Raw genomic sequence first — 25,464 nt, 5'->3', positions numbered from 1 at the left:
CTTCATAAGTTTATATATATTTTTAAGTAATTCTAATTGTGTCATTAAAACTGTGTATTTCTACCAAAGGGCCACCTTCTTTGTTTGTTACCACCCTTTCTTCTACCCTCATATGCCTATCGGGCATGTTTTTGTTTTGTTTTTTAAATAAGGGGCATAAGCTTTTTTTCAGATGGGAACCATGCCTCCTTTTGTGTTTGTAGAGTGTCAATGCACTGTGGGTGCTTCCAGAAACAATCAATAATAATTATGGGTCTTCAAAATATATATTAGTTATTTGCTTTGTTTTAATATTATGTGCTCTCTCATTTGGACTAGTAGCACTACAACATGAAAAATTTTCCAGCAGTGTGAGTGGAAGACCGCTTGTGCTTGGTGATGCCTTTTATGCATGGCGCCACATTACTTGCTGATCAACACTGATACTTGTTAGAAGCACCAGGACTGACATATGGGAGCCTCTCATTGGCTGACAAGCACTGTAACACACTTACTGTTAAGAACGTATATAAACTGTTTTTAGTTTTAACCTCAGAAAAATATTTGTAAAATAATTCTATTTTATCACAGGGACAGTCTATAGGTATTTGAGTCTGAGCAGAAGTGTTTGGAGACTCAGGTCCTATCATTTTATGAGGTCTGTTGATATTCCTATTAACTCTCTTGTCTGTACTGAACTTCTGCAGCCCTCAGCAACTCCTACCTCATTCATCAACCAACTTGGATTGACCATGCATGCAACCTTCTTCAATGCCACTGTAAACACTAGTACAGTGTTTCTTAACCTGGGGTTTTAGAGGGGTCGCAAGTGCAGAGCTGGCATTGGGGGTGGCAAGAAAGGCAATTGCCTGGAGCCACAGGGGCGCCATGAAACTAAGTTACATGCCTCAGCCCCGTGGGGGTGGGACTCAGGCTTCAGGGGTACAGTAGTTTGGAAAGGTTAAGAACCACTGCACTAGTATAACAATCAACCAGTAAGGGGAAGACAGTCCTACAACAATGCAACTGGAGTCTTTCCTTGACCCGTCCAAACCAAATGTACCAATTTTAAAAAGTCGTTAATCTCAACTGAACTTGGTCTACCAAACATATCAGAAATACATACTACTGCTGCATCTCTGGTCTGGCTGCCATAAGATTTTTAGTAAAATATATTACTCTTAATATATAGGAAAGTGCAAATTATTACAACTAAACAGAATGCATTTGAGCGTTTAATAAATAAGCAATGCCAATGGAGGAAATGTAACAAGTAACAAATTCTAACAAACTTTCTTCATGCTTGCCGATGTATCCCTCAAGTGAGTTTATGCTAGGGAATTTCTGAAAAGTTCACAATTGCTAATATTTTCTAGATAATCAAAAAAATTAACAAAATTCCTGCTGTAACCTGAGAAGGACACTGTCAAGTATTGTAGGCTCAACATTTATGTTTTGTAAAAGTTTTATCAAAGCAAATGTGAATATATTTTCGTGATTTAAAACAAAAAATGATTTGATTTGATTTAAACAGTCCTCAAACATGAAAGGAAAAGACCACCAAAGCATGTGTATCAAGGAGTGCCACTAGACAGCTGGTGATCACATGGGTTCCAAAAGCTTTGATGACATGGTATGATCGCCAATGATGGACATAAACTGAACATCCATCCAGACCACCTTAAGGACCTCATTAGATCTTCAAGAAGGATACTTCCCTTTGGGATTTGTCATGATGATGATACATTTCAGGATTTATGCTGATGCATGAGAATCATAAAGTGAAAGTGAACAAAAATAAAAGAAAAACTGTCAATAACTAGTCTATTTTTCTTGAAGAAAACAGTAAATAAACAAATAGCAAATCTGAAGAAAAGTAAATTACACTTTTTAGATTCCCCCTCCTCGCCCACACACACTTAGATTTAATAATCTAAGGTACTGTCATTAGTACAGGTTATTTTTAAAACATTTTACTTTTAACTCGACAATGTCCCTTTAATGTCATATTATGACAGCAAAATTAATCTATCTAATTTTTAAAAAATCAGGAATAGCTAAAATCTTATTCATAAAAGTAATCTGTTAATTACTACAGAAGCCTTGTGATTTGATTAATGGAGGTGAATGATAGCAAAATAAATAAAGTTGTTTGATGCAAGTGGTAAAACAGAATTAGATACTGATATGACACAAGTGATAGAGGTTATGATGAGCACACACAAGTAGCAGTAAGCAAAGTTTCATTCGCTTCTGTTACCTTTATCTCCATGTGAAAATTATATAAATTCATTCCAAAGGCTTGAAAAACTTTGCTACATATTTATCACAATGACAAACAGTTTTGATACACATTATTTAGATCTCTTGAAAAAATTATTTAGACAAGTATAGAAAAACGTTATGATGATGCAATTAAGATGAGGGTCACAAGTGAAATGAGCTCTAGCTATGTGAGCTTCAGTCAGGCATGCAAATAAAAATACAGTATTCTCTTGCTAAAGACTGGCTGGTATAGCCTTAACTTCCAAGTAAAATGAAAACTCAGTATGTATTTCAGATCAGCTAACAGTTTGAGCTGAACCTTTTACATTTCAGTCAAACCCTTGTATATATCAATTGAACACATATATACCAAGGGCCCAATGTAATAAAAAAAATGATACAACCATTTTGCAATTTCCTACTTAGCATTTTATCAGCGAGAAATGCCTTTGCAATTTATTCAGTTTCCTTAACAGGCACTCAAGCAAATACAAGATACCTTATAAACAAGGGAAGTAAGAGGAGAAATATTTTCGTGGTGATAAAAGGGCAATTTTACAAATGCAAGTTATTAACTGTACTTGTTTTTCTGCACACCTACAACTAATTTGCTATAGTAATATACACAGGAACACACCATACCCTTAAAACAACTTTTTTAAACACATGAAGCAAGAACAGGGGCATTGAGATTGGTATTTATCTTAAAAATATATTTAGTTTTGCAGGCCAATTATTTCTGTTCAAAATGATCACAAAATACAGAAAAAATATTGCTTGCCTTAATGTGTTATAATATAATTGCTGGAAAAACCACATTTTAAACTGTATATACTCTTAAAAGACGCATTTTTTTTCAAAGGCAATTTGTCATATATGAAGCAAAAATTGCCATGGCAAATACAAGTGTTGAATTCTAAATTATATTATAAAATCCTTTGTAAATATTGAAACATGCTTCCATATTTGGGAAAAAATTCTAATTTGGTTTTTAGTTGCAAAATTTAACATGAAACTTTCATAATAGTAAAACATTTTCATTTATATCAGATTTTAATGCAAGTCGAGTACTCTTCCTATGTTTCCTAAATATTTTTTTCAATTGTGTTTGCATTTAATCAACAGGACTGAGCTCATCTTTTCCACTTATTTTATTCCGCAGTCACTTTAGACTGCTGAATTTATGACGTTATTGTATATGGCAACAGAATGACATCGTCCTATTAAACACAAGATTATATCTGTATTGGTCTGATCAGGCAGCCGGAAAAACTTGATGGTTCAGAGGGGATGTTCTTATCAAATGTAAGGCCATTAATAATAGCGAAAAACACAAGAAAATATTTGCCATTTAATTTTTTTTCCTAGAAACATCTCCTGTCAATTTACTTCAGTGTAGAACATAGTTTCTCAACCTGTGGTACCCGTACCCCTGGGGGTACACGGGACACAGGCAGGGGGTACATGGCGAAAAATGCAGTGAAGGGAAACGGCAGCAGCCACCGGCTTCTGGGGGAGGCGGGTGGCAGCCGCCGGCTTCCTGCTCGGTCCCACCTCCTAGATCGGAGGTAGACAGCAGCTGCCTCAGTCCTGGGAAGCTGGCTGGCAGCTGCTGGCTTCTTGGGACACTGGGCGGCAGCCGCCAGCTTGGACGGTAGCCACTGGCTTTTTGGGAAGCCGGGCAGCAGCCACCCGCATCCTGCCCAGTCCCAGCTCCCAGGTGGGAGCCCAGTGGCAGCCTCCTGCACCCTGGGCTCACAGCTGGGTGGCTGCCACCCATGCCCCGGCTCTGAGCCAAGAGACAGCCTCCCGCACCCTGGCTTGAAGATGGGCAGCAGCTGCCTGCCACATGCCCACATCCCTGGGTCCCAGCCTGCGCAGAAACCTCCTCCACCCCAGCTCAGAGCAGGTGGCAGCTGCCCACCTCCTAGGCTGCAAGCCAGGTAGCAGCCGACTGCAACTTGCCCAGGTGGCAGCTCCCCTCCCCGGCTCAAAGCCCGGTGCCCAGAAAGCCAGGCAGACAGACCAGCAGCTTGCCCGGTCCTGGAGCCAGGCTCTACCCACAGGTTTACTTGTCAATTTCACTGCTCTAGTTGTGCAGTGAAATTGACAACTATGATAGCCCCAGATTTTACCAGTATAAAAATCTTAAGAGGGCCCCACACAGTGTGATTTGCCCCAGGCCTGCACCCCCCAGGGACAGCCATGGAGAGCGCTGCTATCCACTCTGGTGGGCCGCTAGTGCCTGCTCATACCTCACAAGTTCACAAGCTTGTGTGAGGAGAATACCACATGACCCCGTCATCAGGCCATAGTGATTGGCTGGCGCTAACCTTTGCTCCTATATGGAGGAAGGTGAGGAGGAAGGAGGGGGAGAAACAGCAGGGGGTTTTGTGATCTACCACACAGCACTGCAGAACTCAGAACTCTCCTGCTTTATGAGAAATACAGTCATCCAGCGGTAAAGGGGGAAAAGGTGGTATTTCTCAGAGTGGAAAATTGAGTTTTGGGGTACTTATTAAAATTTTCAGAAGTTAGGGGATACTTGCTACTTAAAATGTTGAGAAACACTGGTGTAGAAGACCCTTCTCTTCACTTTTGTCTACTGGAAACTACTCTAGTTCCGCTCCTATTTTGTAGCCTTAGAGGTCATACTAAAATGGCTGTAAGACCAATAATGCAGAATTTCTTCAGTTTTATTGAAATGGGCTATAGAAGGAATTAATGCAAAATGTTCTACATAAAAGCCATGAGAAGGGGAAATATATGATCAGAGGTTTTTTAATTAAACAAATCTGATTTATCAGTGATATTACTTTAAGAACCACCTTCTAAAATGAAAATACTATGGGTGCTGCAACATATAATCTCTTTTCTTTAGCGATCACAAAAATATACATAGAACTTCTGCTGCAGTCTGAATCTTTGTTCTCTTAATTTTCCAATATATCATGACTTAGTCTAAGATTCACAGTTCTTTAAGTGTTTTCTTTTCATTCATAACAATTCTCAATAAAAGGGTTCACAACGCCATATAGTGATGGCACGTTCAATGTTAGAGGGAAATATCACCTTTATTTTTAATAATCCATATTGCATTTAAGTCTTCTATTAATGCATTTAATTGTTATTTACTAGATCATTTACATTATCTGATGCCACAGTAATGGGCTCATCATTTCAAATGCATGCAGCTTCAAAGATTGACATATCATTAGTTGATTTTTACTGATTTCAGCTGCCTCCAAAATTAAAATCCCTTAGTTTTTAGTAACTTTTTGCACTAATATATAAATACTATTTAGTCATGCTCCATCTCACTATTCTCTTCCTTAGGACATTTTTCATTTTGCTCTTTCTTCTTCATTTAAATTGTCTTGTCCTTTAATTGCTAATCTTCATAATCATGGCAGAATATCCTCAAGGAGTAGGTAAAAAAAAAATATACATTAGGGTTATTCAGCAAGGAAACAGTAAATATAAACCATTTTTTCTTAATTAGAATCAGGACTGACTAAGTTCTTAAGAGTAAAGACCATGTTTGCCTTGTTGTTTGTTTATATAGGTTAAGGTCACCAATCATTGTGGTAACAGAATGGTTCTTCACATCTATTTGTAATACACCTAGTACAATGTGGTTCTGATCCTGATTACAGCCTTTAGGAGCTACCAGAAAAAATAAATAATTAACCACAAGCAAAACAATATTACAAATTAATGTAACAGGATTATTCAGAACTAGTGGTGACTATTTTGAAATATGGTACAAAATAAATACCAAAACTGGATTCAGAAAATGCAATGAATACAACGAAGTTACATATATCTGTAGGGTCGAGCTATTAGTTATAAAGTTCAATTATATAAACAAAGTGTTCCTAGCAATGTAATGCTTTCTTTATTTCTTGTTAAGAAAGCAAGAAAAAACATATTCAAGGAAACAATCTAAGGCCCTGATCCTGCAAATGCTCAAGCATGCACACAGCTTTATGCACGTAAGCAGCCCAATGAAGTAATTAGAGTTATTCATATGCACAAAGTTAAACACATTTATAAGTGTTTGTAGAATGGAGACCAAAATTACTTATTTTTTCAAATAGAAATAATGAAAATAATGTGTTACAGAAAACATACAAAATCATGAGACAGCATAACGGGAGCCAGGAAACTTACTATAAAAATTTATGAAGTTCTGAATACTTACTGTAGCTGGGGAGGCCCGCGTTGTATGAGTCACTGAATGAGCAGAATTTTCCATTGAATTGCCAATGAGATAGGTCCCTCCAGAGCTGCTAATGAGTTGTCCTCCTGTGACACCCATCTGAATCCCTCCAGTGCCCACCATACTATGAGATGAGACCACTGTTGTCACTTGTGCAGAACCTCCTTGAGTATCAAAGTAATTCCCCCCGGTGTTTTGGCTATACATCTGGGTTTCTGTGTAAGGGTAAGTTGTTGTTCGGCTTTAGGAAAAGAAGAAAAAAAAAAAGATATTTATTTGTATTCTTTATTGGGTGAGTGCAACATTATCATTGTGGAAATGAGTATACGACAGTTGCAATCAAATTAAATAAGATTGGTGAACAACCGCTGCCCCCCACTGACAATAACATCTTGCAATGTCTAAGCACTGAGTAACTGACTTCCATGACTAAGTACTGAAATAAGTATTAGTTCAACCCTTGTAAATTCATTGAGCAGGGATGACCTTTTTATTTTGCTTTTGTACAGTGCCTAGTAAAACAGGGTCCTGGTCTATGACTGGGGTTCCTAGGGATGATGGTATTAATAATAACCTGTAGAAAGATAAAATTCATCAGCCCCATCCAAAACAGGGAAAAAAGTATGATAGGCTTGAGGGGATAGAAAGAGCGGCTCATCCAAATATTAGTACATTTTAAAGCAACTTATGAAACATCATCTGTTTTTACTTTCTGAAATCTTCTTGTGCATAGTTTTTGCCCTTCAGTGTACTTATTTTGTAAACCAGGCATGCTGCTAAACTCCAGACAAGACACAAAGATGCACACCAAGACACAGTCCTTTGAACAGGAGTTCTATAACATCTATTGTGTATTTATTTTAAATACAGTGAAGGTTGAAGAAAACTTTGTTTGAAATTCTGAAAGCATGGGTAGTCTAGTATGTGTAGTTATTTCTGCAGGGTCAGATTAAAAGCAAAGATGGCATAAAATGTATAGACTCATGATAGAAAACTAGATTTAAGTGATATAAACAGAGTGAAAAGTACTATACATGAAAGAAAAAAAATCAAGGTCACATAAGATTAATACTTGAATGTATTCCTTTCATAAACTAAGGTGAAAGGAACAGTGTGCCTCATTAATCAGGTGTTTACAGACTTTTTTACAACCTACTTGACAAATGTTTACATCAGATTATTCTTAATTTTGCATTTGTAATAATTGATTATTGGTGTTACCATTTTGTGGATTATGCATTTTTATGGTTGTCCAATATTAAGTAATTTACAATTGTTCTTGTCTATCACAGCCAAAATTTTCAAACTTGTGTCCCTAAAGTTAGGCACCTCAAAAATGCTCAATACTTCAAAATTCAGGCCATTTACTAAGCATATTTGTTACTTTGTGCAACTACACCATAACATTTATTCAAATTACTTAAATGAACTAATTTACATCTTGTTAAAGTTTAGTTTTTATTTACATCTTGTTAAAGTTTACCATAAAGTTCAGCTTAAAAAGAAGTGTAGATTTAGTGCTGGTGAAAGGCAGCATCTTGACAGCCTCTAATGAATGCTGTCATCTATTCATTTGTAAGGCATCAGCAGAGCAAGAATCCCACACACACTAATCTGTCAAAAACCTGATCTTAGGGGCTTCCTATAAAGATAATATGAGTAGTTCAGTCTCCACGGTCCTGGTACTCTTGACCTTTCTTCCAAGTATACCAGTTAGTACAAACTGTCATAGTGAGATTTTGATGTAGGGACTCAATACATTTGTCACATATTGGGACCACCAAACATTTATTAGATGGAAAGAACTTTAAATCTCTACTCAACGGGGCTGGATTCAAATTGGTGATGTAAATATAAAAGGCTCTGTAGCTAATCAGAAATGTCCCGAGATATCCAGTCCACTGACAGGTGCAAAATTAAGAGGGAAGTCTTCAATATTTTATACGCCATTACAAAAACTGATGTTAAAAGAAAATCAAAATTGCAAATTCAAGCACTCAAAAAATCAGGAAATGTGACAACTAAAGGTACCTTAATTTTGCCCCCTTGTGCTCAGGGATTATACTAATGCTTTTTAATATTATTGCATACTATTTCCCCCCATATGGATCATCAGGTGGGCTTGACCTCAGACCTTTCAAATTCAATTTTCTGTCTGTAGAATTTGCTGCAAAATTCACCCCCTTGCTGCAGAATTGTGCCCCAGAATCTGATTGATTTTAAACTGGGTTTCTACACATTATTATTGCAGAAAAAAACCTAAAAAATGTGAGCTGAGTGTAAAGTCAATATAGTGTCATCTGTCTGCAGAGAACATGAAACAATAGCTCTGGGAAGTGTGACCTACCCCAATCATCTTAATCAGAGCCTCAGTGCACTCTGCAATTCTGTGTTTGAGCAATCTGGTATTTTCCTAAGTTGCCATTGAATTCAGCTTTTTTGTCACAGAACTCACCATTTTACTGCAGCTGGGCATCTCACATTTTGTTTCCTGTCTGTCTCCCTGCTGTTGCTGAATCTACCTGGCTGCTGCCTTCTGCCCTCCAGCTTTCTCCAGATGGTGAGTTAACTGGATGACAGACTATGCTGCCTACATTGAACCATGAAACCAGACAGCACAGGGTGAGGGAGGGTCAACTGGAGCCTAGCTTGCAACCACAGAGCAGAAGACAGAAGAGAAGGCTGGTAAAGCAAGGCAGCCCAGAGAACAGTGCAGTATCTGAGGCCTAGGTAGTTGGGAGATAACCTGCTGAAGCTGGCCACTAGTTCTCCCTTCCCTGGCACACCTAGGGAGAAGGCGGCTCAGCTGGATCACCTGAACAACACCATCATGGGAGCTGCAGTCCAGGGAGTTAAGGTGGGCTGCTAGGCAAGCAAGATAAAAAATCATAGAATCAGAGTTGGAAGGGATCTCAGGAGGTCATCTAGTCCACCACCTCTCTAGGTAACCCATTCCAGTGCTTCACCACCCTCCTAGTGGAAAACGTTTTCCTAATGTCCAACCTAGATCTCCCCCGCTGCAATTTGAGACCATTGTTCCTCGTTCTGTCATCTGCCACCACTGAGAACAGCCTAGCTCCATCCTCCCTTTCAGGTATTAAAGGCTGCTATCAAATCTCCACTCACTCTTCTCTTCTGCAGACTAAACAAGCCCAGTTCCCTCAGCCTCTCCTCATAAGTCTTGTGCTCCAGCCCCCTAATCATTTTTGTTGCCCTCCACTGGACTCTCTCCAACTTGTCCACATCCTTTTTGTAGTGGGGGACCCAAAACTGGACACAATACTCCAAATGCGACCTCACCAATGCCAAACAGAGGGGAATAATCGCTTCCCTCGATCTGCTGGCAATGCTCCTACTAATGCAGCCCAATGTGCTATTAGCCTTCTTGGCTACCAGGGCACACTGTTGACTCATATCCAGCTTTTTATCCACTGTAACCCCCAGGTCCTTTTCTCCAGAACTGCTGCCTAGCCCGTCAGTCCCCAGTCTGTAGCTGTGCATGGGATTCTTCCGTCCTAAGTGCAGGATTCTGCACTTGCCCTTGTTGAACCTAATCAGATTTCTTTTGGCCCAATCCTCCACTTTGTCTAGGGCACTCTGTATCTTATCCCTACCTTCCACAGTATCTACTACTCCCCCTAACTTAGTGTCATCTGCAAACTTGCGAGGGTGCAATCTACCCCATCCTCCAGATCATTGATGGAGATGTTGAACAAAATTGGCCCCAGCACTGACCCCTGGGGCACTCCGCTTGTGACCGCCTGCCAGCTAGACATGGAGCCATTGATCACTACTCGTTAAGCCCTATGCTCTAGCCAGTTCTCTATCCATTTTATAGTCCATTCATCCAACCCATACTACTTTAACTTGCTGATAAGAATACTGTGAGAGACCGTATCAAAAGCTTTGCTAAAATCCATCCTTGAAAATGACCATGGTGGAAAATTATCAACAAATGTAACATTAATGAGTATTTTCAACTCTGAGCCACAGCTCTGTGTATTCTTGTGAGGGCAGGAAGGGGATGGGAACAAAGACTATTTTGTGACAATAGAATAAATTAATATTCCCACAGAATTTAGGGGTTGCTGCTGCAGAATTTGGTCCCACTACACCATGAAGTACCTGGATCCCTGAGCATAAACCTCTTCCAATGGAGGAAAACAAGTAATCAATGTCAGACGCAGCCTGTTTTTCTGTTTAAAGGGCAGCGTCTAGAGGGAGACATGAAACCCACTTTGCCAAGAGGGTTACACAATTTATTATGAGAAAGAAGTGGAATATTACAGGACATTTCTGGGATCTGGTCACAACTTTGCTGCACCACTATTTAGTTAGGATTCTAGTTGTACATGCTTTTAGAGACACATTTACCACAGGAAAGTTCATAAACACATTCCCACATATTTTGTGGCATCCAAAATCCTTCTGGCCAACAAGGCCTGGGCAAGACTTTCTATGCACTTTGTCAACACTACTCTAATTATTTAGAGAACTCCATGTGGATAAGGCAAAACACTTCCCTCTCCTTTCAAGGAGTTGAGCATTCTAACTTAACAGAAGAGTCTGAGAGATTGGAACCAGAAATAGATCCTAGGTCAGCTCTTGAGCAGTGCACTACAGGCCATGACAATACACTGTTTTCTTAAAAAAGAATAAAGACTTACACTTGATTTATTAATGAATCAGCAGAGCCAGGGCTCAGTGATAATTTATCTTTCTCTAGATTATGCAGTCTATTAGTTTTAAAACAACTGCGGAATCACAAAATACATGGGGTCGTGATAATAGCACAGGCCAGAACTTGTTAGCTTAAATTACCCTTACACTGTGGCCATCATGAACTCCCTTGGGATTCTCTCTCGCCATTCAGAACCGCTTTAGAAGCTATGATGCTTCACTTTTAAATTTTTTATGCTTTTACCCTTATGCTATACTATTATTGTCATGAGAAGGTGGAGCCTCTAAAGTTGCTTTTGAAGTTTTTTTTAAAAAGTTATATCAACCTCCTTTGTAAAGTCCACTGAGATCTAAAGATGAAATGTGCTATATAAGACCTAGAAATTATTATTTCAAAAGTTTTTAAAATAGCCGTGAGAATTCACAGTCAACCTAAGAAGACTGCAGCATAGTATGGAAAAAACAAAACAATAAATATTGAAAAAAATATTTGGTGGGTAGGGAGTTTCTGGATGTGTGTGCTACTCTCTTCTTGAGAGTTCGAAGCATTCCATCTTCTGCATCACAATACACCCGCAGCATGTCAGTTACTAAAATTCTGTGCATGCCATTATATTTTATTGTTTACATGACATTTTCCTCTAGAATTTTCCAAAAAAAACTATTAGAAATAAAACTTAAGGGAACAAAAAAAGTTATTTTACAGAATGACTGAGTTTGTAGCACATCAAAACAGAAAGCAGCTATCCAATTGTGAATTCAGTAAATCTTGGTGCTACTGTAACACTACTACTAAAATAAATTAAGTTGCATAGCTGAATTTCTAACAACTGAGTACGGGCATCTAGATATCTAATTGTTATTAAGCTTATTTTTTTAAAAAAAGCTTCAGTTTCAACTATCATGCTTTTTTGGGAAATGTATGTAATAATCATGAATAAATGCACTGGTACAGAAAGGGTAAATCTTGTTATTGTTCTCCCTTAAGTTTTGACTATGTGTATATGCACACACAGAGAGTGATTTATTCCCAGCTGACTCTATTATTAGGTTCTATGTAAATATCAAGACTCTGATCTGTCAACTTCTATAAATTAGTGCTCCTGCCATCCCATCATGCCTCAGCCAGTAACCTAGCTCTACATGACCCTGAATTTTCTTTGAACTACTAATTCACTAAGTGATTACCATCTCCATATTTGTATTTGCATGTAAGAGTTGTTTTAGTCTTAAAATCACTTTTATTTATATTGGCTTCAAAAATATTTTCCCCTTCTGTAATGAATTTTCTTCCTATCATATCATGTTTTACTTAAAACAAAAAACAAAAACAAAAAAAGCCATCTAATTCTACAATTTTGAAGCTGGATAAGAATCTGAACTCCAGAATGTCTATTCAAGTTGAGCCTATAATTTTTTAATATTAATCATCTTTTACTTTATTTTCAGAATCATCATTCTCTAGCTGTAAACTATAAACATTGAATTATCAGTTCATATTGCTAATTATAAGCACTCTTCTTGGATAATATATATTAAATAATCAAAATAATTTATATGTATAGCTAGAAGTATTGGCATCTATTATAATGGATATAAAGGGGTAATACAGAACATTTCTGAGTTTAAAATGAGAAAAATGACTTTCTTTGCAATGCTATTCATTTTTCTGTAGTTTATTGCACATAAGAAATAAAGGTGCATAATTATAAAACTCAGAATTACTCATCAGGCTTTTTTGTGAACTGTCCAGTATGAATTGGTAGAAATGTTTGTCAGAAATTATACGTATATTTTTAAAATGTAAGATAGCCTTACACAGTACATAAAAATTACTCAAGGGACTATTCATTGAGCTATATAGTATGGTGGATAGTTCTGAATAAGGAGCTGTGGACCTAAAATTGTGCGTGGAGCTGGTAACCCCACTGCATAAAACAAATATAGTTTAATACAGAAATGAACACCAGCAGCCATACTGATGTGCAGCAGGCTCAAACAAGAGATCACCTTCATGTGAAGAATATGATGTACACTGGTCAAACCCATAAGAAAGCCCATGAAAATTACCTTGATCAAAATCAGATTTTGGAACGTGAGAATAATATACGAAACTACAAAAAAGGACAGATACCATCTTGATGTCCTTGGAATCAGTGAGCATAGATGGACAGTTCAAACAAACTACATTTCACAGAAACAAATAAAATCATAATCTACTCTAGGAAATTAGATGATAGCCATGAACAGGCACAGAAATTCTAAAGTTGAAAGAAGCTGAGCAGGCACGAAGTGAATGGGAATAATTTAATTAAGGAATTACTAGAATTTATTTTCAGTCTAGATTCTTCAAACAACACTATGCACTACCCAGGAAAAGCCTGGTAAGGAAAAAATTGCTGTTTATAATTTGTTACAAGATGTGTTAACCAAAGTCCTCAAATATATCATAGTGACTATGCATGATTTTAATGTAAAAGTTGGAAATAACAATGATCGGGTTGGATAAAGTTTGGGCAAGTGTGGCAGGGGTTTGGACATCAATCAAAATGGTGACTGATTAGTAGACATTTGCAGTGTGAATGACCTAGGGATAAAGACAGACCCTCATAAAGAAATCCATAAAGTGACACAGAACTCCCCAGATGGTACTAAAAAGAACCACATACATTGCTTCTGCATTTCAAGAAAGTTTTGCAGCTCATAGGCAGATTATGTGCATACAGATGAACAGACATGGGATGTGACCATAATCTTTTTATCACTAAACTGAAGATCAAGTTAAAGAAGAAGAAGAAAGTTAAAAGAAAGCCATGAATCAAGAGTGCAAAATTAGAAGACCCAGACACAAAAAGTGCTTTTCAGCTTGAATTGAAGAACAAGTTAAGTGTTCCAATAGAATCAACTGAAGAAAACAAAGACACTGATACTATGTGGGAAGATATCAGGGTGTGCTATTTTAAAAGTGTAAAGACAGTCTTAACAACAATGAAATTTAAAAGGGATGAATGGACTAGTGATGCATTTGGGCAGCAGTGAAAAAAGAAATGTAAAGCAAAAACTTACAAATGCTAAGACATGAAAAGACAAGCATGTAGGAAGAATACAGAGCTCTAGACAGAAAGATAAAAAAAGGAGTGTTAGAAGAGATAAAAAGGCAAACTGTCAAGAGGCTGAAGATGCTAGCCAAAAAGGTGAATTTACAACTTTGTAAAAGACAACCAAACAGCTAACAGGAAACTCTGGCAGTACTGGAGGCCCTATTAAAGATGAAAATGGAAAGACTCTTAATACAGAATAAGAACTAAGGAAAACATGGGTGGAACATTTTCAAGCTGTTTTAAATAGATCCAGTTCAAGTGAACTACTAGAAATACATGACCTACAATCAGAGCTTCATATTGATTTAGAAGACATTATAATGCAAGAAGTTAGAAAAGCCATCAGGAAACTTAAAAATGGGAAAGCAATAGAAGAGAATAACATTACCAGAGATGTATTACAGAATAAAGTGTAGAATGATAAATTCTTGCAATAAATGTTGTAAATTTCCAGAAGACTTTTGACAGCATACACAGAGACAGTCTTTGGAAAATTATGGCATACTAGGGAATATAAGCAAAAATTATTAGAATCAAGGATCTACGTGATAATGTTGAATGTACAGACAAAGATAGTGACAAAATCAGCCAGTGCTCTACAGTGACAACTGTAGTAAGGCAAAGCTGCATTATGTCCCCACTATTGTTTGCACTGGTCACTGACTATGATGTCATGAGGAAAGTAACCACAGAAGGCAACCAGGGAATTTTATGGACAAAGCACAATTTGATTACTTTGTTTTTGCCAGTGATGTTGTCCTGCTTAGTCAACTATCATTTAATGGAAGAAAAGACCCATCTTTTGGTAGACACAGAAAAACAAGTTAGTTTGTTCATCAACAAGGGGATGACAAAAAATATATGGCTATCAAACACCCCCAAAAGCAACCATTAAAGCAGATGGCGAAACAATGAAGAAATACCAGAAGAAGTAAGTCATTTTACTTAGGAATTGAGATGTGCAATCATGCTGACACTATGCTACATATCAAGCAATGACTATCAAAAGCAGCACTACTCTCATACATTTGAAAAGATTTAGAAAAGTGGCATGATTGGCACTGACACAAAACTATGAATTTTAACATTGGCATCATGTCTGTCCTCCTTTATGAAGCAGAGTCATGGAAATTTACAACAGAAATTGATAAGAAGATCAATCTATTCCAGGTGCAGGGATGCAAATTCACTTAAAGTGGAGCACCAACACAGAAACTCCTTGAAGAAGAATGAAGGTTGCTTGTGCAACCTTAATTTGAACCCCTTTATCCTAATGTATATGTACCAATATTTAATTACGTGATCATATGCTATTTTTTCCATGAGATACCTGCCTCACTCAGTCAGTGCATTGAATGAATGGTGATCACTTAATAAGCAGCTATTTAATATTTTATTTTCTCCTCTTTGTTCAGTGTGTGGCCTCAGGTCTTATTTACCACACACTATTCAAAACCCTGCTCTGAACACAGAATTATTATTTTCTTCATGGGTTTTTTGATGGGGCTCATCACTATAATATCTGGGAGCATCAGAAATATTAATTTATTTTCACAACATCTCTGTGAGGTGAGGGGGTATTATTATGCCCATTTTACAGAGAGGGAACTGAGGGAAAGAGAGATTAAGGTCAAAATAATTTTGAGTGATTTTCAGAATATTATAAAGCACTTTATATGTTCAAAGCATAGCTTCCATTGACTTCAGTGGCAGCTGTGAGTACTCAGTACTTCAGCAAATCAAGGGTCTCAAGTCAGGCCCCAGAAAATGAAGGACACACGATCAGTGACCACCTGTGAAAAGTTTAGTTTAAGCTACCTGTCCAGCATCATATACGAACCCTGCTGCAGAAGCAGAGATAGAATCTAATTATCCAGGACAGCATTCAATTGTCTTAACCATGACATTTTCCTTTCTCTTCCTGCAATACGTCTTATTCACTACAGACCTTCCAACTTTTGCAACATAGGAAGCAGAAATCCTAGAGGCAACAGTCTCACAACCCTGATTCATCCCTAAAGCAGGTCCATCCTGAGCACTGACTGAGGCTAGGGTCCTGTGAAAAAGTAGTATATGATTATATGTAATTAAAGATTGTATCATAATGCATATGCACAGGTTGCACAAGTAACCTTAATACTGGCATTTCCTTGTTTTGCTTGAGGCACTGAACAGGGAGCTTCCAGTACCTTCTATGAGATTCCCCGCATCCTCAGGAGAGATGGGTCTCTGCTTGACGTTGGTGAAAACAAATGGCTTGGTAAATGCAACAAGGAATATACTTCCTCAGATAGCAATCCTGTAAAATAGTATGACGTCAGTGCTGGGAGAGCCAGTGATGACAGCAATCTCAGTGCAGAGGATGTCTCATGCAGGGATACTGATACTTCCTCAAGTATGCATCTTGGGACTATGATGGGTTCATCCATAAGTGCTAGCATCAGTGCAGTAAGACCATTGATGTCAATGTCATGGTCTGCACCAGGCCACTCCTTTCCTGCACTGAAATAGTGGTCAAACTTGCCTCTCCAGCCCTTGAAGCAGTAGAGGGCTTGGAGGTCTTGCCTCTGGAGGATTGGTATTTTAGGCCCTCCTTGCAAGATGACCCTGAGTGGTGTCCAAAGCTGTGCTTTTGCTTTTACTCTGTCCAGCTCCTTCTCTCATTGCTGGTCTTTGGTGTTGGGCAGCATGGCTACTATGTTTGTCAGTGCTGAGGTCAATGCTGATGGTACCAGTCTGTGTCTTCAGCGTCCTTTTCTCACTCTAAATCTTGGTGTGAGGACTTGAAAGGGGACTAGTAGAGGATGACTTTTATGGCACTGGTTTAGCAGTTGCCACTTCCTCAGGGTTGGAGGTAGCCCTCACAGACTTTTCTAATACAAAGTAAAAAGAGTGACAATCTGAACATCTGTCCAGGATGTGGCTTTCCTCCAAGCAAAGCAGGCAGTGATTGTAGTCTTCTATTAGTGGGATACGGCTGTCACAGGATGGACAGAGTTTAAATACAGCTGGTATAGAGTCTGCTATGAAGCATGGCTGTTGGGAATAAGCATTTTAACCCACTGTACAGAGTGGTTGTTGAATTAGGTGTGGTTTTGTTTGTTTGTTTTAGGTTTGTTTTTTTGAAAGCTCCAATTTGATTGTAGGTGTTTTGAAGATGGAATAAATTTTTCAAATAAATTGTTTGAGACTGAAAAAGTTAGCAAATGCAAAAAGGGAATAGCGAGTTGGACACCACTGGATTCCATTTTGCTGCCACAGTTGATAAGAGGGAACTCTGGAAAGGTCACACCTACTCCAGTTTTTATTCCCTCACATGGGAGCTCGAGGAGGCACAGGGTGCATGAACGGCCCAAAGGGACACTGCTATTCAAAAAACTACAACCTCATGAGCATGGAGTGCATGCACAACTACACTGGGATCTACACTGACATACTTAAAGAAGAATCTTGGGTTCCATTCCAGGCTCTGGAGAAGAATGTGTTCTAGCAGGCAGACTCTTCTGCCCATTTCCCCAAGCACGACCCCTTCTGCCCCATCCCCTCCGAGTTGTCCCTGTTTGTGATGAGTTCCCGCAGGGTGCAGCCTGGAAACTATGGGACTGCTGAGGCCTCTGCACTCCCTCTCACCCTGTGATGTTGTATCAAGCTGCAAACCTCTGGCAGGCACTGCACTTCCGTAGACATTCACAGGCAGGAACACACCCAACTGAGTTACATGAAGGCTTTCCCTAACCACTCATGACCCAACAATAGAGAAAGGCACCAGCCATTTCCCCCACCCATGTTCTGTCTAGCAGTGGTCATAAGCCTGACCCATGAAAGTTCATTAACCAGTTTGCCCCTCCCTCAATGTGAAGAGGATATACACCTGCCTTTGAAACTGAGCTGAGATTTCCCGAACACTTCAACCAAAACACACTGGTTTAGGTAAATTTATAAAACAGTTTTATTAACTACAGAAAAATAGATTTTAAAGATTGTGATAGGCATAAAAGATCAGAGTTGGTTACTTGAGGGAAAAAAGTAAAATTGCAGTCTAAATTCTTATAAACTAAACAGGATTTGAATAAAGCAATGTCTCACCCTAGCAGATGATACAAGCAGGCTACAGATCCTTAATAAACAAGCTGGACTGCTCCTCCAGCCCAGGACTCCCCTCCCCAGTTAAAAACTTTTTGTCTTCCAGATGTTCCTTCAGCTGTTGAGTTGGGGGGGGAGTGGGGAGAAGCCAAGTTATGATGTCACTTCCCTCTTTTAAATCTTTTCCAGCTTTCTGGATTTTGCTATGACAAGCAGTCTCCACTGTTTACATTCTGCCTCTGTGAAGTCTTCATTGTGAACAGTTTCCTAGATAGTGGATTCTTTCTCTGTTGGGTGATGGTGAATCATTAACACTGTCTGGCTATCTCATTGTTATACCTGAAAGGCTGGCTGTAGGTATTTCCCACTTCACAACATAGTTTAGTAACATATACAGCAATACTTCATAACTTCACATACAATGACAGCACGTACAGTTTATCAGAATATTAATGTTTAGCAGATCAAGACTTTTAAAATGATACCTCACTAGGCATACTATGTACAAAACATATATCATAATCACATGACAGTGGTGAATATGGAGGTTCTGGAGTGTTGCTTTGAGACACAGAGTTTCACATTGTCTCAATCCTGTCTCTTTCCCATCTCTGGCTCCTTATCCAGTCACATTCTCCTTATCTATCCAGTCCCATTCTCCACTGCTCAGTCTTCTCAAGCTTGGTCTACACTTACCTCGGCGATTTGGCAGCAGTCAACGGGAGTTACACAAAGTATGCAAAGAACTTGGTAACTCCTGTTGACTTCTTTGCTTCTCTTCTGCGTGGCATCTTCACTGCACTGTGCTACTTGAGGAGGTGGTTTTAGTACACTGACTTCTGGATTGACTGAGTGGGTCTTCACTGACCACTCAGTCGATCCAGATAAGTCGATCTGACGGCGGCGACTTTGACGCCGTTATTGTAGACATAGTCTCATTCTGGTCCCAGTCTCCTTGTCCATCCACTTCCTCCCCATACCCAACACCTTGTCCCCAATCTCTTTGCCTAGCCAGGCCCAGGCCTGCCCATCCTCCCCCCACCAACTGGCTCCTCATCTGATCTGTCTCTCTCCTTGGGCCGGCCTCTAATGGTCCAGCCATGCTCCCTGTGCCCACTGGCTCTAAATGGCATTGTCTCTCCCCAGGCTGCTCATCTAGTCTTGATGCCTCCCCCCAGTCCCTTGTCTTAGTCTCACAGCCCAGTCAGTCCCAATCTTGTCCCCTGGCTCTTCATCCAATCTCTTTCTCCCAACTGTTTACTGGTTCTCAGCCCCTTGCTCCCCCGGCTCCAGTAGTTTTGCTCAGCCAGTCCCATTCTCCACGTCAACCAGTCCAAAGTCTCCCCTGGATCCCAGTCCCAGCCTCCTTGCTCAGCCAGTCCCGGTTTCCCTCTCTCCAGTTCCAGTTTCCACCCCGCAGGCTCTTTTTCCCAATCTACTCCCACTGTCGCCCTTCTCAGTGCTGGCTATTGTTCCCTCTGCATTCAAACCAGGAAGCTTCTTCATCCATGCTGCCTGAGCCCAGTAGGACAGTCACTGAGAGCAGAAAAGAGAGACTCCTTGCTCTTAGTTCTGGTACCTAGCATAGCCTGTACCAACCCAGAACAGCAATTACATGGAGAGTTCTGCTCAGCCCTGGACTGCAGCATGCCCACTGCAAATAGAGCCTTTGGGAAATGTAGCTACTGAAATCCAAGGCGTCTCTACTGAGCATGTGTAAAATGCAATTTTGCAAAGGATATAACTTGGTCAAATTTGGACAGATGTTCACGGACATGGCAAAAGGTATATCACTGAGACAAAGGCCACCCCCTGCAAAATTTCAAGTCCATGCTCCAAAGAATGGAGGCACTACACAGCAGGAGGCCTTTTTAAAGGAAAGATACCTTGAATTCTTTCAGATGTGCAAAACAATGTATAACAGCTGAACTGTTCTAGTTGAAACTTTTCAGACCAATTTACCCAAGACAGACACCCAACAGAGAAAATTTCAGCCCAAATGGTTAAAGTTTGGCAAAGTGATAAGCAACTGAAAACAGGGTCTTATAACTGGAAGTGTTGGGCAACCTTAACAACAGTCAGTGCTAACCCTGCTTAGAATAGAATAGATAATTTGTAGTATGTGCAAGAGAGAAGAAAAGCGAACAGCAACGCAGTATGTGCAGGGAGGTCATTAGAGAAGGGAGCAGATATACGAGGAGAGGAAAAGCAAGTTGTGCGGGTAGGCACTGAAAGAGTTAACTTGGAAGCATCACTACACCTGGAAGTAATGCTGAATCTGCTGTGTCACTTCTGGGTTATCAATAAATAAATCTTTGCTAATACCACATATGCCTCTGTGTGCTCTTTGCTCTGAATAATGCACTCACAACACAGGTGGAAGGAGCATATCTGGAGACGGGGGACCGCGGGAAGAGAAACATGTACAGGGGAGCCAAAAAAAAAAAGAAAAAGAAAAAAAATGCACCCCAACAAACTCACACACACTATGTGGAAGGAGGTTTAAATGATGAGCTAAATGAGACAATGTTACTCTTATTCCCACCCTGAAAGGAAAAGAACTTATCTCATTAAACATAGTTAAAAACACATCACTTCTTTTCCACAAGTAATTGTAGTTGCCACAGGTAGACTGTGCAATTGCAAACAGGATTATCATTGGAAGGGGACATGGCCCATAACATGAGTCTTTTATTATGCTATGGTCACTTTATTGCAAAGTTAGATAACCCTTTCTATGGTTAGGATTTAAACTTGCCTATAAAACTAAAGATTAAAATATATGACAGAATACTGTGGATGTAATTGTTAAGTAGGCCCAAATAAAACAGTTGCTGAAATATACCTGTATTAATTTTAAGGCAAAAGTTCCATCTGAATATATTTAAATGATGTGAATTCATCTCCTGTTTTCTCCCAAGAATTATTATTACAGAGAACAGGCTTTTAATCATTGACAATTTCTCTCATCCACTTAAGACACTGAAGCCAGTAAGATGTCATTTAGCGGATATGTATTTATCCACACATCCTGGCAGGCATGGAAATTCTGATTAATAAACTTACATAGCTCCATTTGTGTAGACCGTGTCACTTCCCTCCACATACTGCACCTGTGCTGGGTAGACATGCTGTACCTGCTGCACGGTCTGCACCTGCTGTACCTGTAAAAAAACAAAAACAAAAACAAAAAAACACCAGGCACTTTATGGGACATGGTATTTTGCAAAAAGAATGTCCAATGCTAAAGTGGTTCTAATGGTTACTAAGCAATATGAAATATTGTGAGACATTTCTGTCTTAACTGTTATTAAGCAATAGAGAATGCAATAACTGTGGGATAGGACTGCAATTACCACTTTACAGTAGACATCTGAGAGCCACCTTCTTGGGAGCGCATGTACTCTCAGTGCCAAAGTCAGAACAATCTGGAAAGCAGTGGACCACACATTTGCTCCTTCACAACAGCAGCCTCCCAGAACTCACATCAGTTCCTTTCTACTTAAATCATAATCTGTTCTCAAAAGAACTAGGGAAGGTAGATGGAAAGTGTGGATCCATGCTGTTCATCTATGCTAAGAATTACATATACTAGGTAAGAGGTTTCATTTGGCCTTGTCTATTCTGGATTTTTGCTCCAGTATAGCTATACTGATGTAGCTGGCCCAGTACAAATCCCTAGTATAGATGTGATGAACTAGTGTAAAAAGTGATTTCCGTTAGTGTGATATACCTGAGTTTCAAACTGGGGTAAGATGCATCAGTGTGAGTCACTTTTTATGCCAGCACTGTGAAACTGGTGTAGCTACATCAAAACCTCCGGTATAGATAAGACCTTTCTCTGAGTATTGACAGCAGATTTTCCCCACTTAAACCCACCTTTGCACCCTGTTGACCTAGGTGCCACCTACTTCCGGAGGCTCAGAACACAATCCCATCCTATATCTGGAAGTCAAGTCAAGAAAGTAATGTTGCATAAATTTATTAATTGAACTTCAGATAGCAACCTTTCCTATCTCACTGACGGAAATATTTCTTAGACATGCTGTTGTCAGGCAGCGTTGGACCTGGTAGAATATGCCTCCCAACACTCCAATCCCCCTCTAGTGTGGTTCTCATTTCATTCTGTGGTTCATCAGTGTTATACCAGGCAGACCTCAATCACAGCTGCCTGCAGGTTCTGGATACCAGGTGAGGAATAAAAACACACCCACACCGGTTAGGTACACTTATCTTTAATCATGGCTTACGCTCCAAACAGCAATGGGAGACTCTAGGGCGTGCTGTGGAGTGGGCTGCTGGGGGATTTTGCCTTGCAATCCAAGTGGATTCATGGCCGAGTCTCGTTGCGCAATTTGCATTTCAAGCTTTTATACAGCATTCTCTAGGGAACAGCAAGCATTGGCTAATTTACAGCACCTGACCTTGCTTCCTCACTTTCCTCCTCTTTTTAGCACCACAGACAAATTCAGCCTGTTTACCAAGCTGAGCAGTGCCTCTTATCAAACTGGTTCTGACCAGGCCCGTCAAGCCCCTATCTCTATCCAACGCATCACAAATATCTCCCGCGGCCTACAGTCAGGAAGGGTGCTTTGAGAACTTCTCAGTTAGAACATCTCTATCATCCTGACTATCCCTGCAAAATTCTGACGATATATTTTTTCTACTCTCTGTTTTCTGGTATTGACTCATTCATTTAGAAAACAGATTTTGTGACAGATTTATAGAAACTCTTCCCTAGATTGCCTATAAAGCCTAGATTCTGAAAACAATCCCACACTTTGAATACTGCTGCTAAAGTTTGATAGAAAAATGGAGGTTTGTGACATGACCCTTTTTGATGGTTAGATTAATTGGTGCATACCACAGCAGTTTTGTGAAATAATTCCAGTGTGAACCATGTATACAAAGACACTACTGCTCTTGTAAAGCCTGTTTTTTTGGTAGGTGTACCTGGACTGTTTTTTTTTTTTTTAATTGTAATCAACTGGTAAAGATGATTTCTCATCAGTATGACAAGACAAGGTTGTGTATATTTCCTCTCCAAATAATCTTTGTCCTTGTAAAAGGGAGACTCAGTTAAGAAGAGAAATCATGAGACCACTATTTAATCCAGAAAGCTCTTCTCATTACTAGACTTCAAAGCAGATTTTGTGCATGAAAAGAGAGAATATAAATTGTTGCACCACCCAAAAATCTCTTTTCAAGAGTAATCAAACCTAGTGATGTTTCCATCCTCCTTGAATACTTGTGCCCTATATCTTTGCCTAAATTGTTAATTCAAATCTATAATTGCTCTAAAAACATTGGTGAAATCTGATCCAAAGCTCACTGAAATATATGGGAGTAATTTCAACAAGCTATAGGTTAGTCCTGAAAGCACACTTTTCAATCATCAAATGTGCCAATATGTTCCATAAGCCATAAAAATTTGCGACAAGTGGCTGAAATGTAGAACATGTGTATTTTGTTATGTTTCACACCATAAATGACAGAACATTATAATAGTTTTCAAGTATAAAGTCTGTTTTTAAGGATTTTTTCTCTCTGTGTGAGTCAAATGGGAAAGTTACTCACTTCATGCAGAAACTGAGGTTCTTCAAGTTGTGTCCTCCTGTGGGTGCTCCACTTCAGGTGTCGGTGCATCCCGGGGTCGTCAATCGGAGATTTGTGCAGCAGTGCCTCTATAGGCCACGCATGCGTGGAGGGTGGCACCCTAACCGCCACTGGCATACCTAACACCCTCAGTTCCTTCTCTACTGTGGAGACTTATTAATACTCCGAAGTAGAGGGGAGGGACACACATCTCAAAGAACCTTGATTTCTGCATAAGGTGAGTAAGTTTCTCTTCTTCTTCAAGTGATGTCCCTGTGGATACTCCACTTCAGGTGACTATGGAGCAATGTCCCGCTACTGACTGGGGGAACTTCGGAGCAGCCTTGGTAACTGATGTTAATACTGTAGACCCTAGTTGAGTGTCCAGATTAGCATTAGTCCTGTTCGCATAGTGATTTATAAACATGTGTTCGAAAGCCCTTGTGGCCACCCTACATATTTTGGATATAGGAACATTATCGAGGAAGGCAACCGAGGTCACCATCGCTCTAGTAGTGTGTGTTTTAATATGGACTGGGGGTTTTGTCCCTGATTGTTCGTAACATAGTTGTATACATCCTGATAGCCATTTGGATAGTCTTTGGGTGCACACTGTGTTGCCCTTTGACCATTCTGTCGTAGAAACAAATAGTCTCGGTGATTTGTGAAACACTTTAGTTCTGCTGAGGTAGAATAATAGTGCTCTTTGTATGTCTAATATGTGCCATCTAACCTCTGATTGAGTCTTGTGGGGCTTGAGATAAAATGTTGGTAGGTATATGGCCTGGTTGATGTGGAAAGAGGATGATATTTTTGGTAAAAATTTTGGATGAGGTCTAATAGTGACATTGTCTTTGTAAAAAATGGGGGTGGTGTGCCATAAGGGCCCCATCACACCTACTCTTCTCGTCGAGGTAATGGCAACTAAAAATGCTACCTTCATTGACAAATGAAGGAGAGAGCAAATGGCTAAGGGCTCAAAAGGGGAATGTGTGAGAACCTTTAACTGTAGGAATAAAATTGTAACCCTGTAGACTCATTCATAGCTTTGTTCGTAGATTCATTCATAGTTTTGTTCATTCAAACCCTTATTTGTGTCAACCTCTATATGGTATTATTATTAAAGTTGTTTCCGACCCTTCATACTCAGAATGTATAATCACCATCTCACAATTCTGTCTGTAACGTTTCAACTCCTCTCAGCCATTCTCCATATTGTAAATGTAAAACCCCATTTTGAACAAATGTATTCCATCTTGTACAAAACTCTTTCTAAACTTTTAGATTAATAGGTAACCTTATGTGAACAAGGTGTGAATGGATGGTGTATATACGTGTGAATCAGACCCAAACTGCCAGTTTGTCCTGATGAAGTGTGGAGTCCACCCTAATGGCTGAAGAGTGCGAACACATCCCTAAAAAGCAAAAGAAGAATCCACCCCAGAAAACAAAAGAAAAACTTAATCAAGACACCAAGAATGAGCTGAAAGTCACGTCTGCTATTGTCTGGCAATCAACGGTCACAGAGAAGCGACGTGA

The 25,464-nt window shown here is 39.5% G+C and overlaps 1 protein-coding gene across 1 annotated transcript in view; it reads right to left on the bottom strand.

Moving 5' to 3' along the window:
* Positions 1–25,464, bottom strand: part of RFX3 (regulatory factor X3) — a 132,916-nt gene that overhangs the window by 58,585 nt on the left and 48,867 nt on the right. Inside the window, exons 3-4 of the mRNA XM_067543060.1 lie at positions 21,397–21,494; positions 6,449–6,707 (exon numbers count right to left, since the gene is read on the bottom strand). Coding sequence (XP_067399161.1) covers positions 6,449–6,707; positions 21,397–21,494 — 357 coding nt within the window. The remainder of the gene's footprint in view (positions 1–6,448; positions 6,708–21,396; positions 21,495–25,464) is intronic.

The sequence above is a fragment of the Emydura macquarii genome, unplaced genomic scaffold (assembly GCF_026122565.2).
Source record: "Emydura macquarii macquarii isolate MOO-44397 ecotype Brisbane River unplaced genomic scaffold, CSIRO-AGI_Emac_v2 contig_767, whole genome shotgun sequence".
Classification (NCBI taxonomy): Eukaryota; Metazoa; Chordata; order Testudines; family Chelidae; genus Emydura; species Emydura macquarii.
This window is presented reverse-complemented; position numbering and strand designations above follow the sequence as displayed.